This window comes from Perca flavescens, chromosome 7, assembly GCF_004354835.1.
Source record: "Perca flavescens isolate YP-PL-M2 chromosome 7, PFLA_1.0, whole genome shotgun sequence".
Lineage (NCBI taxonomy): Eukaryota > Metazoa > Chordata > Actinopteri > Perciformes > Percidae > Perca > Perca flavescens.
In genome coordinates this window covers 25,449,574-25,469,024 of record NC_041337.1, presented here as the reverse complement: position 1 = coordinate 25,469,024, position 19,451 = coordinate 25,449,574, and the positions used below count along the sequence as shown (strand labels likewise).

At 40.5% G+C, this 19,451-nt stretch overlaps 2 protein-coding genes across 3 annotated transcripts; one reads left to right on the top strand and one right to left on the bottom strand.

The window, feature by feature from the left end:
* Positions 1-1,730: 1,730 nt before the first annotated feature.
* LOC114558954 (uncharacterized) lies at positions 1,731-10,746 on the bottom strand. The gene is made up of 3 exons (XM_028583278.1): positions 9,831-10,746; positions 6,372-7,029; positions 1,731-3,383 (listed from the first exon to the last, which is right to left on the bottom strand). The coding sequence occupies exons 2-3, from the start codon at positions 6,877-6,879 to the stop codon at positions 3,094-3,096; spliced, it is 798 nt and encodes a 265-aa protein (XP_028439079.1). The 5' UTR covers positions 6,880-7,029; positions 9,831-10,746; the 3' UTR covers positions 1,731-3,093.
* Positions 9,613-19,111, top strand: dalrd3 (DALR anticodon binding domain containing 3). Of its 2 annotated transcripts, none has more exons than XM_028583276.1 (13): positions 9,613-10,086; positions 11,185-11,492; positions 11,964-12,277; positions 12,827-12,885; positions 13,022-13,123; positions 13,250-13,314; positions 13,636-13,694; positions 13,869-13,951; positions 14,131-14,257; positions 15,868-15,926; positions 16,107-16,223; positions 16,312-16,380; positions 16,910-19,111. In XM_028583276.1, exons 1-13 carry the CDS (start codon positions 9,853-9,855, stop codon positions 17,027-17,029), a joined length of 1,716 nt encoding a protein of 571 aa, XP_028439077.1. In that variant the 5' UTR covers positions 9,613-9,852; the 3' UTR covers positions 17,030-19,111. The 2 variants fall into 2 exon arrangements, with proteins under 2 accessions (XP_028439077.1, XP_028439078.1); XM_028583277.1 differs by lacking the exon at positions 9,613-10,086 and adding an exon at positions 10,704-10,761.
* The last annotated feature ends 340 nt before the right edge of the window (positions 19,112-19,451 follow it).

Below are 19,451 nucleotides of genomic sequence, written 5' to 3'. Positions count from 1 at the left end.
TTTTTACAACTGACTCTTATCTTTCGGTTCTTATTTTTCAGGGATTTTGAAGCCTTTGGTTATGCTTTAAATCAGGATTTAAAAGCTATTTTTTAGATCCACAGAAAGAGTCCCGCAATGTATATGTCTTCCTTAATATTTCTTTTTGCAGCTCTCTCCTTCCTTTTATCGTTCTATCAGCTCTTCCTTGTCAGGATGACCTCTCGTGTCTCTTCTTGCTTGCGTTTTCTTTCTTTCACTCAACAGATGACACACAACAGGTTTTTCAAGATGGAGCAACGATACAAAGAGCTATTTTTATGTGATGTGATTGTATACTTGATAGCTCAACATTTCCTGCTCCAATGATTAATACATTGATAAAGCTTTAGTGTTGGCATTTCAAAAACTGACAAATCCTTAAATTATTCCTGTTTTTTTAAAAATGTAAGCTTTCAAAAAATTAAGAGCAACTTTTTTTTTCTCCCATTTTTAACTTTATGTCTTTGGTTGGTTTTAATTCCGGCAGCTTAAAGGTGCAGTAGGTAAGACTTATAAAACTAACTTTCTGTCATATTTCCTGAAACTGACCCTATGTTCCAGTAGAACTACATGAAGGAAGTCATTTAAAAAAAATCCGGCTCCTCTGGCAGCACCTACAGCCTGTCTAACTGTGTGTCAATCACTGCTCATGCACACACATTCATTCTCCCTTGTGGGGGGAGGGGCTTAGGAGACCATTTTGGGCTTTAGCAGAAAGGGGGGAGGGACTGAGAAGTTGTCGATGCTCAAATTATTTGGCTAAGTCCTGGATCTTCCCAATCCTACCTACAGCACCTTTAAAAAGGAGCTGCAAAGCATTGATTCGTTTTATCATAAGCATTGTTTTTTTTTTTCTTTAAGAGTCGTAATCAGGCAGCTGTTGGGTGTTCACAAGGTGCTTGGTCTTATTTTCAGGGATTTCTTTGAGCAAAAACAAACTGCTTACATTGTAATTTCGTGGTTGCACTCAGGAAGTGACTTTTAAACCACTAAGTTACAGCTGAGTAGATGGATGGTTTTTGTTAATGGTTGTCTTGTTTTAGGTTACACCAGAATCCAGTGAACTTGGATAGTACTATTGTTCCGTTTCTGCAGCCGATGTAAATTAAGGTTAGTGTTCGTAAAATGTAAGGGGAGGGACTGAGAAGTTGTCGATGTTACATTTTTTTGGCTAAGTCCTACATCTTCGCAATCCTACCTACAGCACCTTTAACTGATTCTTCTGTTCCTTCCGTTCAAATGCACGCTGCTCGTCTTATTTAGTTTTCCTTATTTTAAAAAGCTGCGACTTACAGAACGGAGTGTAAAACCATTACAAATTCTTTCAGGACTTGCAGATCAAACCATAGAATTTTGGTCCATTAGTCCGACTCGTGAAATGTAAAGTCACCTTTTTCCCCCGTTAATAACCTTTCTTCCCCCCACCCCCCTTTTAGCTGTGTTAACCTGACCAGACCTGAGCCCGGACCGGACCTGAATCTCATTTTGGTGGGTGGGATTGTAACGGAACCCATAATGCAGCTGTGATTCTGAGCTCCAGCTGGTTATGTGGTCCGTTTCCATCCCACAGTGCACAGGACGTCCTGAGCAGACGGGCGGACGTCGAGCGCTTCTCCTTCAACAAGAAAACACTTAATCACAAATTAGGTCTCATATCAGATTCGACTGCATTTCTTAAGTCAGCTTGTTAGAAAACTGATTCATATTAATTCAGTTGAAAACTTTATTGTTCCTTAAAAGGAAAAACAAAAATTAAAACAATGGCATTAACAGTATAGTACCATATCAAAGTATTTACAGTAAAAATACACCTCTCAGCTGAGTGACAAGTATAAAACCATAGCCTATTTAGCTTATACTCTACCCATTCTGATTCAGATGGTCCATTCAAGGTGGAATTACAGTTTTCTTTCTCTCAAATTAATAAGGAAAGTAAAACTAACACCAGTAATGCCTATGTTTAATGCTGTGTTGCCACTTTGAACAGGATATATTAGAGTGCAATGACTGATTTTTAGTTTGTCAGATACAGAAGGTGATTTTCCTCAATGACACGTTTTCTCCCGGATTGCTGACAATAGTAAATGCAACCGGGAATTTCGTGTCAGCCAAGAATGACACCAGAACCACAAGCGGTTACTGCAAATTATTTTAGATTCTCAGTTTGTAAAATATAAACTGTTCCCGTTTTCTGTATAGTATTTCTAAATGGATATTTCTAATAAATCTCAGAATTTTAAACTAAATCAGTTAAGGTGTATCTTTTTCTTCTTCTTCTCAATATCAATCACCATGAATTACTTGTGCTACAAATAGACTCCCATTCATGAACCACTGAAGCGCAGCTTCTCTTCTACTACAGTGTTCATGATACATATATACACATATATACACATATACAGTACACACACACAAAACTGAATTTACATCAATGTTTGACAAAGCAACACTGTGTCTAAATTCCAAAAATATTACCAGGAACTGGTATCATTTACTGGTGCCCCACTTCAGATCAGCTGTAACAGCATAGTGATCCCAAATGAAAGCTAAAAGCTTAGTAACGACTTTCCTACAACAAAAGACCGCAGCTGCCGGTGTGATTTGTGTAGTTTACACCAACGTCCTCAGATGAGGTGGCAGAAGAGGTGCAGTACATCCATCCATGCCCTTTGTGGGACTCATTCATCATCTTTCATGTTAAACCGAAAGCTCACACTGCAGCTGTTAATTCTCCAAATTCTCTACAGATATTTTTAAGCACGTTTTGAGTCAGTAATAATAATAATAATAATAATAATAATAATAATAATAATAATAGGATTATACATATATATAGTATGTAAATCCAACAATTTATAGTCTAGCAAACTAATTTAAATGGACTTCATAATTTGGAGTTTATAGTTATAAATGTGAGCAGTGACCCAGAATGGAGCATGAAGGCCTGTAGTGTGAAAATAAAATAAAGGAATTTGGGCACACGTCAGCTGGTGGAGGAGAGCGGGACAGAGGTGTTCCCTACACCTGCATAACCCTGTTGTACGTCGTCGTCGCTCACACAGGAAGTGTCAGTCAGTGACCCGAAGGTGCTGAAGGTGAAGGGAACCTAGACAGTATCCTGTCCACGAGTTCAAGGTTTCTTTCGTGGTTTTCTCGGCTGATCCTTTCATGCATGGCCACCAGCTGGCTCATTAGATTGTTCTGCATTTCCTTCTCATGGTCCATCAACCTCTGTAGTCGGGCGTCTTCCTGCACCTGCATGGACGCGTCCATCTCTCGGAGCTGGCTGACCGTCGCTGACACTAACGTAGAGACTTGCTCCATCACCGTCGTTTTCCTTTTCTTCGATGGAATTTTGTATGCTAGATAACAAAAGAGAAAGCCAGTCAGTAACAGGACACAAACTCTGGGCTTCAACACACTGGAAATAAAACAATGACTATGAGGTTAAAGTGCTAACTTTGGGCTGTAGGGGTGTTTACATCCATTAAAAATTATTGTCAAGGCGAGGCCCTGTGTGAACTTTATGTGCAAGGCCCTGCACAGGCCCGCTTCTGTGAGGGTGTAAAAGCATGCATTGCACCCTCAGTTGAAATTTGAATAATAAATCCCAAGCGCATGATGGTAGATCTTGAGGCCTGGCAACAAATTCTTCCTCATTCTGCGGCCGTCAGTGGCAGCAGCACACAGTTTCAGAAGGTTTTAAACCTTAACCTTTGTGTTGACTTAGAGTCAGATTGACCTGTTTTCAATTTTTTGAAAAAAAGTTTTATATCAGAAAATATGGGACGTAGAAATAAGTGCTGAAAATGTAAAGAAGAAAAATTTTACAATTTAAAACGTTGGAAAAAGCAAAAACAAACTGAAAAAAAAAGGCATCAAAAACTGAAAAAAAAGTGTTTTTTTTCAAGGTTGAAGGGAACCGCACAAGGCTTAAATATGTGGACTGTTTTTCTCACTCCATGTGAGAAGACTTAATAACTAGCAAAGGGCAGTGTTGTATACTTTGGTGTGTAGTGATGTCTGTTTTTGCCATATTTTAAAGTGCCCATATTATGAAAAAAAAAAAAAAAAAAGTTATTTTGAGTCTCTGGTGCTTCCACACACATACAAACTTGGAAAAAAAATCCATTCATGCTGTTTTGAATAAGATACGCGTTTCTGAATGTAAGCTGCCTTCAGTCTCCGGGTGAGCTGGTCAAAATCGGCAGGGCTATCTACGTCATCGGCCGAAATATTTGGTGTGTGCTAACCACTTCAGCTAATATCACATCAGCTAGCCGTTTCTCCAACTTCAGTCTAGACTTCTTCTAAACGAAGGCACACTTCCAACTTTGCGTTGAATACCTGCAGCGAGGGACATGTAAGTATTTCTAAACAATTTCTTTTGTAGATTAGGGTGAACTCGTGTGTGTTGTAGCAGTGTTTTGCCATTGAGAACGAGGTGGCTAACCGCTAGCAGCATTAGCTTCTAGCTAGTAGCCCAGTACCTATACTGTGCATGTGCAACTTCCAACAAAGATGGGATATAAGTGCGATGCCTCACTCTGTAGCTAAAACAGAGAGCTCAACACTTAGGGTGAAAAGAGGAGCTGCAGCAATGTGCAGTACAACATAAATATGATGTTTTTTGAAAATTAAACCATCTAAACCTATTCTGGTACAACCTCAAAATACAATTATGAACCTGAAAATGAGCATAATAAGGGCGCTTTAAGTCACAGCACATGGTGCACAGTTCCCCCAGACAGAAAGGTTGTAGGACCCCCCCTGCTGGTGCAGCAACCAAAGCTTGCATCTTTCCAGGCCAATAGGGTCCAGGCTCAGCAACCGACCCGCATTCATCAGCGGAACAAAGGTTGACATACAAGTGCATGACGACAGTTGGTTTGGAAAGGTGTCCCTGGTGCTCCAAAGTCCCTTGGTAGGGTTTGGCTATGATATTAGGTTTGACTTTTGATCTGGTTATAAGTTGGTAAAACACCCGGGTTCAATTCACTGTCTGGCAAATCTCTTTTAAAATAATTTATATCTTCTCTCTCTGTTTTAGCCTATATAAAAAGAATAAAATATTAAGCTAAATGTCAAATATGTCACTAACCAGCAATACACATTTATATCTTGTAAAACTAGTAGTTCTTTGAATGTCATTATTTGATATCTAGTTACATACAACCCTTGTTCACTTCAAATGGGTTTAATAAGGGCTCCAACGCTTTGCTCAACACAGTAGTTATCTAAACTAGTAAGTTTCACTTGAGTGAATTAAATATCTAGCCAGCCAGCCAGCTAACATTAATTCCATTCATCAAAAGGGCTGATACATAAACAATGGACTGATAAACTTTCAATTAAAATTGAAAATGCTTTTTTTTTTTTTTTTTATTCAAATTGAGTAAAGCGTTGAAATTCATGTTAAAATGAGGCACCCCTGTTTATTTATTTTCATTTGCAAGATTAACTTTACATATCAACCTATCAACAACTGACCCTGAGTTTTTTCACACTTTGTCAGTCAAAGCTCAGCTTTGGGAAGGGAAGAGATGATCAACATGAGGAGACTGAGGGAAAAAGAAAGAGAAGGTGATGAAGACAAGAGAGGAAGAGCAGGTACGGCCCACTGCCCAGGACAGGATAGCAACATTCAGACAATTGTGATTGGTTTAAAGAAATGCCAATAAACCAGAGCACGTTTTTCTCCCATCACGGAATGCTGTGTGGACTAGGCAGACCCTCCTTCGCAGCGCTGTGGAGGAATGTCTGGCAATGCCAAACTAACGCTTGACAGATAATTGAATACGAATTTTATTAGGGCTGCAACTAACATTTATTTTCATTGTTAATTAATCTGTTGATTATTTATAGTCAGGTCATCATGAACAGGAATCCATTAGAAATGTCAGCTAACCTATGAAGGAAAGGATTCATGTGACAGGTCAAAGATGATTTTGATAAGATACATTTTAAACTCCCATTTTAAATAAAAACAGTACAGTAGAATTACTTTTATTGCATTTGGATTTCATATAATCTGTAAAACAATGTCGTTTTCACTTGGTATATCAAATGTAATAAATTATTGCGGACATAGTTTGTGGACGCTCCAAGCACCCGTACCGTAACATCACGAATAGACGCGCATCAAACTCCAAGCGGCGGCTGGTTTGACCTTCTTATAGCCTACTGTCTATTGGTTTTACTCGGTTTTGTATTTTGACAGTTTTACCGCAAACGACGGCTCTATTGACCGCAGTGTGTTGTCTGGGACCTCAGGACACTGGACACATGAAAATGCAGGTCATCCAGGTATCTTCCCTCAACACAGTAATAAGTGAAACGCGTATGCTTACTGGTGTTAATGGGCTGTAACTGTTCTGGTGGGCTGTACTGCTCGTCCTCGTCCTCCATTGAACCCAGATGCTTAAGCTCCCTGTCGTCAACTTCGTCCCAAAGCCCGACTACAACCTCCTGATGCTCCTCGCTGACGTCAGGCGGCAGAGGTGGAGGAGGAGGCGGTGGAGGAGGTGTGGGAGTCCTTTGACGTTTCACCGGGTTCCCCGCGGGGGCATTCCCGAAAACCCGGTGGCACAGCTCATAAAACGGCCAGTCGACGCGGTCGCTCCCGCAGCGGGTCTTCTGCTGGTGGTACTTGGTGTACTGCTTCCTCAGCGCCTTCAGTTTGCTGATCACCTGCATGTGTGATCTGTACACCCCCCTCTCCGCCAGCAGTTTGGTCATCCTGTTGTAAACTACAGAGTCCTTCACCGTGCCCGTCATCTGGTCACGGATCGCCTCCGACCCCCGGATGATCAAAAGTTCTTTGATTTCGTTCTCCTGCCAGTTGTGCATCTTCTCCATGGATGCAAGCTCTTCTCTTTTGCTCCAGCGTCTCAACTTATTACCAACACCTCCCTTGTTGTATATTTGCGCCCTTAACGTCACATGTCTGCGCCGGAAGAAGACGTGCTGAAAGCTGGTCTATTGAGGATATGAGGATCACTCACTCAGCTAAAAAAATAAATAAAAAAATACTTCCATCAATCAAGCATGAAGGTATTATAATATTTTCTTGTTTATGCTGGTGCTCTTTTAAAGTACATCTTTAAAAGAATAATACATTTCAAGTGTTTGCCATATTAGAATTAATTACAACAAAGTCTTATGGTATTAATCATTGCAATACATTGTAAACCACTTTACTAATAGTTTAAGATCAAACATATTATCCGCTGGACACTTCAATGAAAAGTCCATTCTCAGTGTATATGACCAGGAGTTTTACATTTTCCACATGACATTTGTGTAAGACCATTGACTGTAAATATGAATTATAATGATATTGGAACTTGATTGGCTCCCACACTTTGTGATATTGCAAAGTAATTGTGCTTTACACTGAGATTTAAGGTGACCACAGAGAAACTTACCCTGCTTACAATTGCTGCTTTCTGTTGATCTATTGTTGAATTGATTCATTAAAAGGGGTGATAGAATGCAAAACCGATTTTACCTTGTCATAGTTGAAAAACAACAGTTTGGAGGATAACATACATAGAACCTCAAAATGTCATTGACACCTCTTTCCTCTGCAAATCTCACAATTTGAAACTGCTGCTGAAAACGGGCGAATCTCAACAAAGCTAAAAGTTGACGTCAACTCCTCAACTCCTCAACTCCTCAACTCCTACCTTATTTGACTCTAGTCTCTAGTCTTTGTCACGCCCCAACATTTACATAGGCTACACCACTGACCTGAGGTCAGCTTAGTCTTCTGAGTAGGTTGCGCAGATCTCAGAAATTGTATACATTGTTCGTCTGCTATTTAAATACTAAATTCACTTCTGAGACTTTTATGCGAGAAATCAACTATGTAGAGGTCAAATGAATATTGATGGCTAATTGCAAATTTTGTCTCAGCTCAGCAGGCTAACGTGACAGCGGCCGGTGCTGCCTCGCCAAAAGTGTTAGCTAAGCTTTGTAAGACCTTAGGGTAGCTGTAATATAAGTGGCGTGACGAAATTTAAAGTGTAAATATATTTAGTTATGTCGAAAGCGTAGCTAGCTAGCTAGCTAGCTGAAGAGACACTATAGCAGCTAACGAAACCCCTCACATTCACAAAAATGCATTCAATTGAAATCGGACACAAGTGTTAACTTTGTAAGACCTTAGGGTAACTGTAGTATAAGTGGCGTGACGAAATTCAAACTGTAAACATACTCTAGTTATGCTGGCATCCAGCAGCCAGTCAGCTCCGCGGAGCCCCGGTAGTCCAGTAACCCAGAAACGGTGACTTTCTCCTGTATGGAGCGCAGTGGGGCTGCCGCTGTCTCGTCAGACTGTGTGGACCTCCTGAAGTCCGACACGTTTTACCATTACCAACATTACCAAATTTGCCGGCCCATATTTGAGCTTTATATAGTAGATTTCTCACATTAAAAAGTCTGAGAAGTGAATTTAGTAATGAAACATTGCAGTGTCTGAAATATGAGACCTGCTGTCTTGTCTCCAGTGTATGTGGTTCACTCAACCAATCAGTGCACAGCTCATCTAAATATTCATGAGCATACCATATTTGGAAGAAAAGCTCTCGTTCCAAATAGGGCCAAAATACAGCGATGCATAAGGGCCCATAAAATAGCAACCAGGCCATTTTCAGCCCAATCAATGTTACATACCCTATAAGGGGGGCCTTAAGGAACAGTGTGAAATACCCTATATTCTATCACCCCTTTGAGCATCACTTCAGCTGTATAAACTGCTATTCAAAGATTATTACTATTTGAATTAGTAATTAGTTATGGCAGAATTGACATATTTGTGTTATGCTACATATAGACACCACATGTCCAAAAGAATAAAAACGTTACACACTCATATTCTAAACATTTCATTTCAAAACAATGTATGCTGTTAAAAAAGCCTCCACTCTTCAGGGATTTTACTCCTATTAAGCAACAAGAGCTTCAGTGGAGTCAGGCCTGGCCATTTATCCTACCTGATATGGAGGAATTGACAGGTTGTCTAATTTTCTCAAATCTGTCAGTAATAAATAAGCCAAATTCATTGCATGATTTAGTGGATAAACGTTGATGGGCTACTGACAAAGGGGGATAGTCAGCCTGTCAACAGCAGCAATTAGCATTGTTTTTGGCAATGATGTCAGAGGCATTTCTCGGTTTTAAATTAAAAATGTTTTGTGATAGTCATCTCAATGAAACATAGGAATGATTAGAAAGAGTAACTTCAGCCTTAACAACCTTAGAAACAGCAGGTCAGTAACATTTAGGTGGCTTGAGGTTAAATGCAGCTCATCATGAGGAATTCAACAGAAGAGCAACATTTCCTTTGCTTTTCTAAACTCTTGAGCTGCTGTTAAATGAATTTCCCCAGTTTGGAATCAATAACTTTTATCTTATCTTATGTAAAAAAAAACAGAAGAAGCAACTTTTCCATTAGTGCTTGCACTAGAAATAATAATCAAACGTATTACAGACAAATATATGTCCACATACTTTTGGCCATACAGTGCAGTTACTCTGCCACAAACTGGATGGCGCTATTAGGCATATTCCATTGGTCCAACACGGAAATTTACCTCGGAAGAAACACGGATTGTACTTCACTAGTTCCGCAAAGAAAAAAACAGCCAATGCTGTCCCCATTTACAGCCAATATCTGACATCGATCATAATTCGACAGTGTTGGAACGTAGCATAGCCTGCATCAGCACCGATCAGTGAGACAGCGTTGGGACAGAAGATATGAGCAGGGTGTGGATGTGCTGCTGATAGCCTGGTAGCAAGCTCACCTGTGTATATTTTGTGGTGGTGATGGAGAATATCGAGGAGTCTTCGCCCCTCCGGATCACCCCTACCGTCCGGGCGCTGAGCTCCGCACTGCGGGGGAAGCGTGAAAATGTCCCCGATTCCAGCCGGGAAAACGGCGACAGGATCTTCCCTGAACCGGAGAAGCTTTGGTTCAAGGAGAGCAGCGCTAAAAACCTGCGTAACAGGGACTTCTTGTCGCCGACCACGATGCTTAACACGCTGTATGCGGACGGACAGGTTGGTTTGAGGGGTACTTGTTGGGTTTTCCAGTAGGCTATATTGTTTTTAACTGGTTTATTATTGCTTATTTCGCCGTGTTTTAGACCGTATAATTTTCTGTTAACGCTACAGATGCACCGAAAGAGCCATCTTTAAAACCCGTTTCATGAAACGCAATTGCGCCGATGTTAAACATTGCTGGTTAACACTTCAAACTTGTTACACTTTGACATTTTATTCGTCTACGTCACTCAGCAGTGTTCCGGGACAGTTGCTAAAGGTGTCGGCTACTGTTTTCTGCAGTGCGAGTGATTTGTTTAGCGCAGTATAGCTATATAACGTGACTCGGCCAATAGGAACTAGGGACCCCGGAACTATCTGCTTTAACGCTCAGCTGAGTCCAGTAACCTGCCTCATTAACAAGTTGAAGCTGACTCGAATCATACAATAAATACTTAAATCACGAATATGTGTTCGAGTGGTACGACAGCTAAACACCCCGAATTGATCAGTGGCCGCTGACTTTGCCCCATCGTGATCGACCAGACATTAACAGCCTGCAGCAGTCATTATTAACCCATGAGTTTGCAGATGCAATATGGGTCAAACAACACGCACAGCTGCAAGTCAGAGACGCGAAGCTAGCTGTGCTGCGACTGAAACACACGTAGGCCTCTTCCAGAGCTCGTTGATGTCAGTCTTTCATATATGACGTTAACAAGGTTATGTCCAAGTGTAAACTGTGGGCGTGTTTATGCATCCTTGTGTATGATGATTATTTTTATTTTTTAACCGATGCACTGATGTGGTTTGAAGCAGATAACAAACATCTGATATTTTCCCACTGACATTGATATGCATTTTTGTAATATGAGCACACATGCATGTGCAGTTTTTCAGGCATATCTTAAGGTCAGAGCTATTAAGTATATTATTGCTATTGAATGACATACTAGTGCAACTAATATAAATTGCATGTCAGTATACTGCATCAGACCACCTCCAGTACTAGTGACCTGAAATTCATAAATATTTCCCCCTTCTCACACACCCACATATAGTTTTGTTCATGCATGCATGAATATGAGTCTCTAATCACTCCCTTTATCCGTCAAGGTCCCTCCAGCAGTGATGTCCAGGGTCCTGTCCCTCCGTGGCAGTGGGGTTCTCCCTGTGGCTGGTGGGGAGGTAATGGGTGAGGGGTTGAGGGTGAGGGTGGACCGGGCCGCAGCCTTCCGGTCTGTCCTGGCGGATGGAGCCACAGAGTACCTGAAGCCCTCAAGTCAGAAGCAAGGCTGTGTGGTGCTCAACTGCCCTGCACTGCACCCTAAACCCAACACACCCACTCCTGAAACACTGACTCTGGGCCAGCTGAGGACTGTTCTGTTGGCTGACCACATGGGGGAGCTGTTGAGAAGACAGGGGTGAGTCTGTGGATTAATTCCAAATTCATAAATTGTCCACACACATCCACTTCCTATAGTTTTTCTCACCTCTCCTAAACAATCTGTGCTTTATATTTGACTTCTTTATTACAATAAATCTAGTGCAAAATTGCTTTAATCATTTATCAAGGACAATTAAGAGACATTGGCTGGTATCTGCTTGTAAAATGGGAAAATTTGCTGCTTTTGTTGCATTATCATTATAAATTGAATATCTTTGGTTTTTTACTTTGTTGCGTTGACAAAATAAGCAATTTGTATATGTCACCTTGGGCTCTGGGAAACTTTAATGGGCATGTTTTGATATTTTTGGACATATTAAAGACCAAATGATCAGTCAGTTAATTGAAAAAGTAATTAACGGATGAATTGCTTATGCAAAACATGTTAATTGCAGCCATACATTAAAACTGCTGCAGGGATCAGTACCAATCTCCTTACCTGTCTCAGATTTGCAGTCTCTTATTGCCCCACTCTTCCCGAGGAAACCGACATCGTCACCTTTCTCCGAGCTCTGGGCATCGATTGGCCGACAGCCCCGGCCAACTGGACCAATGAGGAGCGGGAGGAGAAGATTCAGGATGCGCTGGAGAACTCCCTGTACAGAGAAAGGGAAACAGAAAGAGGCAGGAGGACCAGCGGAGGAGGAGGAGGGAGCAAGGCGGAGGAGGGGGAGAACGAGGGAGCACTCAGGGTCAACCTGAAACGAGTGTTCCAGGAGGAGGGGCTGCTGGGATACGACCCCAGCCTTGGTACCTGCATAGGTAAGGCCACAAGAAGATTTTGGTTTCATGTTTCGAGACATCTGTCTGAGATTATTGCTTGCTACCCCAAAACAATAGAGCCTGTAGTGCTCAAAGCTTTCAAAAGGGCCTTTGAGAAACTTAACAGCAACATGTCTTTACAGAAGCAATGAACTGGTAAGTTAAAGAAATACAGAGAAGAAAAAAAAGTTGTGGTTTTACGGAAAGCTACATGCTAAAACACGTCATCTGTGTGGTGTGGGCTCCATAGTACTACTAGAGGTCAAAACTCTACAGGGAACCTTACACGGACAAATGAGAGAGTGGTTAACTCGTACCTAACTCTGCAAAAAAGCCAATAAGTGTAGTTGCCAAAATCTGTCAATTCCATTGACTTACATTACCTTGCGATTGCGTGTAAATTTACGCTGTAGCGATTATTACTTTAATACATTTGCAGTGTTACACGTGTTACCACACCTTTTTAAGAGAAAATATTAGTAGGACAACACTTAGTTGGTACTGTATATTTACTGTACTGGTAAGACATTGTTGGTGTATCTGTTTCAGTACACAGAGACAGTGTTTCCCACCTGGCTCAACTGGACCTCGCCACTGCCGACTGCACAGTAAGAGACACACACACACACACACACACACTATGCTACACTATGCAGTATTCGCACACACATTGACGATTTTCTTTTTTCTCATTAAAAAGAGAAACAAAGCATTGATTCCTATGTCCTTGCTGCCTTTTTATAGGTAGCCATGGCAACAGCATTACATGTGACTTCCTGTCAGGATGAGTTCCGCCAGCAGCAGATAGCAGTGCTGTGGAGAGCCAGTGGAGCGACACACACACAGGTACACACGCACACACACACACACACACACACACACACACACACACACACACACACACACACACACACACACACACACACACTGCACTGTGTTCTTGTTTTTACTTGCTCTGCTCTCTGTCTGCAGAGACATCTGGTGTGTGGGCCTGTAAAGACTCCTGGTTCTCACCTCACTGCTGCACAATATCTGCAGTAAGAAACATCACTTTATTTGTCTACTGTTTTTCTCAGCATTTCTGTCTTTAGGTTCTTCCCAGTCTTATTCCTTCCCCTTCTTTTCTCTGCCTACACTTGCTCTGCCCAGCTCTCCACCAGACAGATGTTTATTATCAGTCTCGCTAGGATCTTGTCTGCACTGTGGAATTGCAGTTCTAATTAAACTAAATTAAAAGAACACTAGTGGGCGTTGGCGGTGCTTTTCTTCATCTGTGTGTCATCACTATATTTTTAGCCCAGCTGTCTGTGCACTGTAAATTAGGCTCCCATTGTTTCTTCCTTCTTCCTCTATTCCAGGCTGAGAAGAGGTCAGATGAAGGAGGCCTCAGAGATGAAGTATGGAGATCAAGTAGAAGGTGTGTGTGTGTGTGTCTCTGTGTGTGTGTCTCTGTGTGTGTTTGTGTGTATGTACATTGTTAATCATATGCTCCTTACTTATCTAACTGACCTGACTGACACTAATGAGCATTCATTATAGATAAAGTTAGTTAACTGGAGTAAAATACCGCATTCTCCTCGTCCTCTTGTAGGTCAGACATGGGATGACATCATCAGGGTCATGACATCTGCCACTGTCAGATTTGAGCTGCTGTCAACGGTCCACACCAGTCCTGTGAGTCATCATTACAGCTGTGTGTTTGCACCTGAAGGTGGTGATGTCCTATGTGTGTATTTGTCCCAAATGGCCATATTGATTAGTGAAAAACTAAGAACTGTGTTTGACCTGACAAACCTGTCTCAGAAATTGATGACTGTTTGCTGAGTCAGAATGATTGACAGCTGTCTGTTTAGGTGACACTGGACGTCCAGAGGGAAGGGGGAGTGTCTACCAAAGGGCCGCGAGGAGGAGTGTTTGTGATGTATAACTGTGCCAGACTACACACTCTTTTCGACAGCTACGAGAGAGGACTAGAGAAGGGTGAGAGTCGTGCTCTGCAAGAGATTCATGTTTCATTTCTCTGATCAACAACGTTACAAACAACCAATAACTCAGACCGCTGGAGCCTGGCGGTATTCCCTTAACCTCAGAACGGAAGACAAACACACGCTTAATAAAAGAAAATCCATATTTCAATTGAAAAGAAGCAGGGACAGCAAATGCGGGAGTTAACTATCATAAAAGTTCAGCACAAGTGTGATGACATTTTCTGATAAGTTACAGCCTGATTCAATTGCTGTCAAGTAAAAGTGTCTTATTAAGCACATTTGAAAAATCAATACAGACAACTAAATGTGATAAGCTTGTATTATATAATCATCACTGTCAACAAATAAGACCATGATAGATTTTCTGCCAGTGTGGTCCTGTTGGTAAACCGTGTAAAATGCAGGACAAGGGTCAGTGGTGGTTTATGGAAATTCCACTGTCTCAAATTAATGTCATAATTACCTATAGGTGTTAAATGCTGCACAAATGATGTTAAATGCTGCACAAATGATAATTATTTTTTCTAATCTTACGAGAAGACATCTGTGATGTTTAAATAGAGATTATGAAAATGCAGTCTTCAGCTGTTCTTATTGTTCGAAATCACTCCCTTTTCTGCTACTTCATATTCAGCTACATTTATTTGATAACTTTATATACTTTGCAGATTTAGATTAATAATACAGTATATAATTATGATGTAATATTAGAGATTAAGATAAAACTTTTGACATTCACAAGCTACCCAGCAGATAAAGTATACATAAAGTGCGATATCATCGTCCGTCGTGATGGCTGGCTGACATCACGATGGAGAGCCACCATCGTGATGCCACGCCCCTCCACCCTGTCAGACACACACTAATATCCTAGTCGCGGGCGCTGGACGGGAACTTGACAAGTCGGTCGGTCTTAAACTAGCAAAGACACTTGTGTCGGGCTTTGCACTGTGCTGTGCAGGGTGCAAAATAGGGCCCCTTAAGTTGAAGCTACTTTTTTCCCCTTTACGTGCAACCTGTTTGTGAAAAAGACCATCGCTTTGAGCAGACTGGATTGGCTGTAGTGATACATTCTCTCTCTCTCTCTCTCCCTGTCAGTTGTAGCGCGCTCTATCTTATGTATATACCTCTATGTTATTTTAAATTGTTTTACATGTACTGTAAATGTTTTTTGTTTGCTGTGTCTGTTTTTGTGATTCTGTGTAACTTGTGTACTGTTGCTCCAGGGCTCCCTTGTAAAAGAGATTTGACTATCTCAATGGGACATCACCTGGTAAAATAAAGGATAAATAAAAAAAAAACAAAAAACAAACCTTCTAGTAACGTTGGACACAGAGAAAAAAGCTTTAACCCCCTACCCCCCCACCCTCCGACGACGATATCATCGTCCATCGCCATGTTTTACTGTAAACATCGTCAACTGCCAATTTAGGGGACAATGCCCAACCCTACAACGTAGTTTCAAAGGTGCGGTAGAGACGCAGCTAAACAAGTTTTTGTTAGAGTATTTTTTTTTTTCAAGAATAAAACAGATTTATAAAAGTCTTTGTTTTAGGATTGTGTCATATTACACTGATCATTTCTCTGACTATTTATTTGCAGGTCTATACCCAGAAATCCCTGAAGGCTCCCAGCTAGACTTCTCTGCTCTGAAAGAAGAGGTACCAAATCATTCTCTTCTATGCTATTCTGTTGTCACTCCTTTCATTTCTTTAGATTTCCTTTTGTTTTTCTTTCTTTCCATTAAAAAATATGTGAGACCATTAACTGTCCACTTTAGAAGTCCTCAGAGCAACATTTCAGTGTTGATCCTATGGGCATCTATGTGTTTTGACTGACAGGGCGAGTGGCTTCTCCTGTTCAATTACCTCATACCGTTCTCCGAGTTGTTGGACCAATCAGGACAAGCGTTAGACTGTGAAGGGGGAGGAGCCAGAGTCAATATTAAGACTGAGCAGGTCAGGAACTGATTACTGATCAAAGATGTGTGTAAAACCAAACTCGGCTGTTAAAGGTGTTTAACAAACTCGTGTTTGTGTTCTTCAGATCTGTAGATTTCTCGTGTCTCTCAGTAAAGACTTCAGCTCGTACTACAACAGAGTCCATGTGCTGGGGGTGAGGATGTATTTTCTGTATATATTCATATACGCTCATAAATAAAGTAGGTCTTGGGTTTGTATAGTATATGTTTCAATGTATTTGATGTGTGTATTTATTCATTGAAGAGGAATTGTGAGCACAGGAGGTGTGTGTGTGTGTGTGTGTGTGTGTGTGTGTGTGTGTGTGTGTGTGTGTGTGTGTGTGTGTGTGTGTGTGTGTGTGTGTGTGTGTGTGTGTGTGTGTGTGTGTGTGTGTGTGTGTGTGTGTGTGTGTGTGTGTGTGTGTGTGTGTGTGTGTGTGTGTGTGTGTGTGTGTGTGTGTGTGTGTGTGTGTGTGTGTCCTTCCTGTTGTACAACATATGGAGATTAGAATGTGATTACTGCACAAAAACTTAGCAAAAAAAAACACCACTTCAGTATGAGGTTAGCAATATTAAAACATTTTCTTTGTCTTTCTCTCTTTCTAAATGGGCCTTTTTTGCAAACATCCCCATTTTTCCTTTCTTTAACTCAACACTGTCTCTTTCTCTTGTCTTTCTTTCTAGGAGCCATTGCCTCACCTCTTCAACCAGATGTTTTGTCGTTTGCATCTGTTGAGAGTGTTGAGAGAGCTCTACCACAGCGCGCTGGACACCCTTAACCTTCCCCCCATCAGGCAACTATAGCCTTGATATATTTCACTCATCTTGTAATCACTGTTGGCCCTACATCCCCACCCATCTCACACAAACACACACTCGCTTATGTTTTACAATTGTAGTTCATCACATACACACTTCTTTTAGCAATGCAAATCTATTCAACTAAGGACACATAGTCACCTTTCCCTCTTTTTGACAATGTTTGTGGCTGTTGGTCAATAATGAGATATTGTTTTACCTGCCCACTGTCAGTGATAACTACAGCTTGACATACTGTAACTGTTAAAATATTTAAAGGATGTCATTACCCACAAATAATGTAATGTGACGTCAGCAAACTCTGAACTCTGCACACTGTGAGTTCAGTTTGATCTGGGCAGATTGGTTCTCCTGGAAAATTTTAGGGGTTTGTATGTTAAAGAAATAGTTTGACATTTTAAGAAGTATGCTTCTTTGTTTCTAACTGAGAGTTGGACGAGAAGATCAATACCTATCTGATGTCTGTGCAGTAAATATGAAGCTACACCCAGCCGGTTGGCTTGGCTTAGCATAAAGACTGGAAGTAGGGGGAAACAGTTAGCCTGTCTCTGTCCAAAGGTAGCAATCAGCAATTAGCACGTTACATCTTGTAATTCGTACAAAAAGTGAAAACATTGACCTCCGCCAAGGCATGCCCTCACAATGTAAATGCAGTGTGACTTTTCCCAGTCAGGAACTTATTTTTCAGATTATTCTGACACAACATGAATGCAGCACAAATGCCCTATCTGACAATGTCAATGAGAGTGAAAACTAATTTGTGTATCCACCCTGTGATTCAGATCCGCTCCAAAATGTAACGGTTTCTTCCTTGGCCCATGCTACACCCTTCCACCATGTTTTATGAAAATCGGGCCAGTAGTTTTTTTTTTTTTTTTTTTTACAGAAGGGCAGGCAAACAGATATATATATTTTCCAAAATTTGGATTTCTTTGCTAAATCTGTACGGAAAAGATTTCCCTCTCCTAAGCATACCAACAGCCAAACAGGCCTCAGAGAGTTCAAAGTGTCTCAGTTAGCAAAGATGGGCTGTTTTTTTTTCCTGTTGAACCCCTACTTTTTTCAATTCTGCTTTAATTATGTCTCCATACAGGACATTTATATGCCCTTTGACTGAACAACCCACAAAACTGTGCCAGACAACTTGTTACTTTACTGATTTTTTGTGCCAAAATCCCACCAGTTGTCAAGACACCCCATTTAAACTGTAATAAGTATTGTTAAACCTTCTAAATTGCTTCATTATTATCACAGTAACTCTCCCACATACTGACGCTAACAATCTCTCCTCTTTGAAACACGTCTTAGTCACTGCTTGTACAAAATTGTTTTGCTTTTATTAAGCCTTTTAATAAACTGTTGAAGGTCCAATTTCATGTATGTTACCCACCATGTATTTATCAGTGCCACACAAATATTTATTGTCATTTTAAAAAGAGTACAGAATATATTCTGCTTATTGAGTCTTAATTGTTGTGTTCATGTGATTATTCAGAGCCCTCAAATCATTGACAAATCACAACTGTTCACTATCAAACATGTACCAGATATATAACAGGTGTTCATAAGTTATTGACAAAAAACAGTACCTAGCAGCATTTAGAGCATTGTGCCATAATGTTAGGAAATGCATGAAAATAATATATATGAAAAGTTTTATGCCAAAAAATGTTATTTATAAATTTTGGTAATAAAAATGGATCCTTGAAATGTGAAATGTGTTCCCATTTCAGTTACCTGCTGTCTTAAAAAGTGCCATAGCTTGTTTTAACTTTCTGCTCCACATTATTTTGTAAGTTGGTATGTTTTTTTTTTTTTAAGTGAATATCTCATGTTGGAACAAAACGGTTAACGTACACAGGAATCAAATATCTTACTCACTTCTCACTGCATGAAATGTTTGACCCCTTGCAAATGTTGCTTGTCCCTGAATGGTCTATGGATTTTTTAATGAACTTTTTTTTTTTACATTTTACTTTCTATAGAAAAGGGAATGGGATGTTTACAATATGCTCATTTATTTACAGTAACTGTCTTATTATCCAAGCTGTAATTACCACAGTATTAAAGCAGGAGAGATGCAGAATGAAGGACTTTGTTTTTTTTTTCCCTACCTTATACTGTTCATTGTCTCACTGTATCTTTAACACATATACTATATAATATATACAGTACATTGGTTTTTTTCTCTTGCTGCCGTATTTTCACCCTTCAGGTCTCAACATCTCTGACCTCCCATCTCTCATTCTTTTCTCCCTCCTCTCTGCTACCCTAATAACTCCTATACCTCTCTGCTAAGAGCCCTCATATCCCTTTATCCTGTACTGTATTATACCACTGGGTTTTGGAAGTTTAAGTACTTTCATATCCCTTTTCTTCATGGACATGATGAAAATCAGAATGAAGA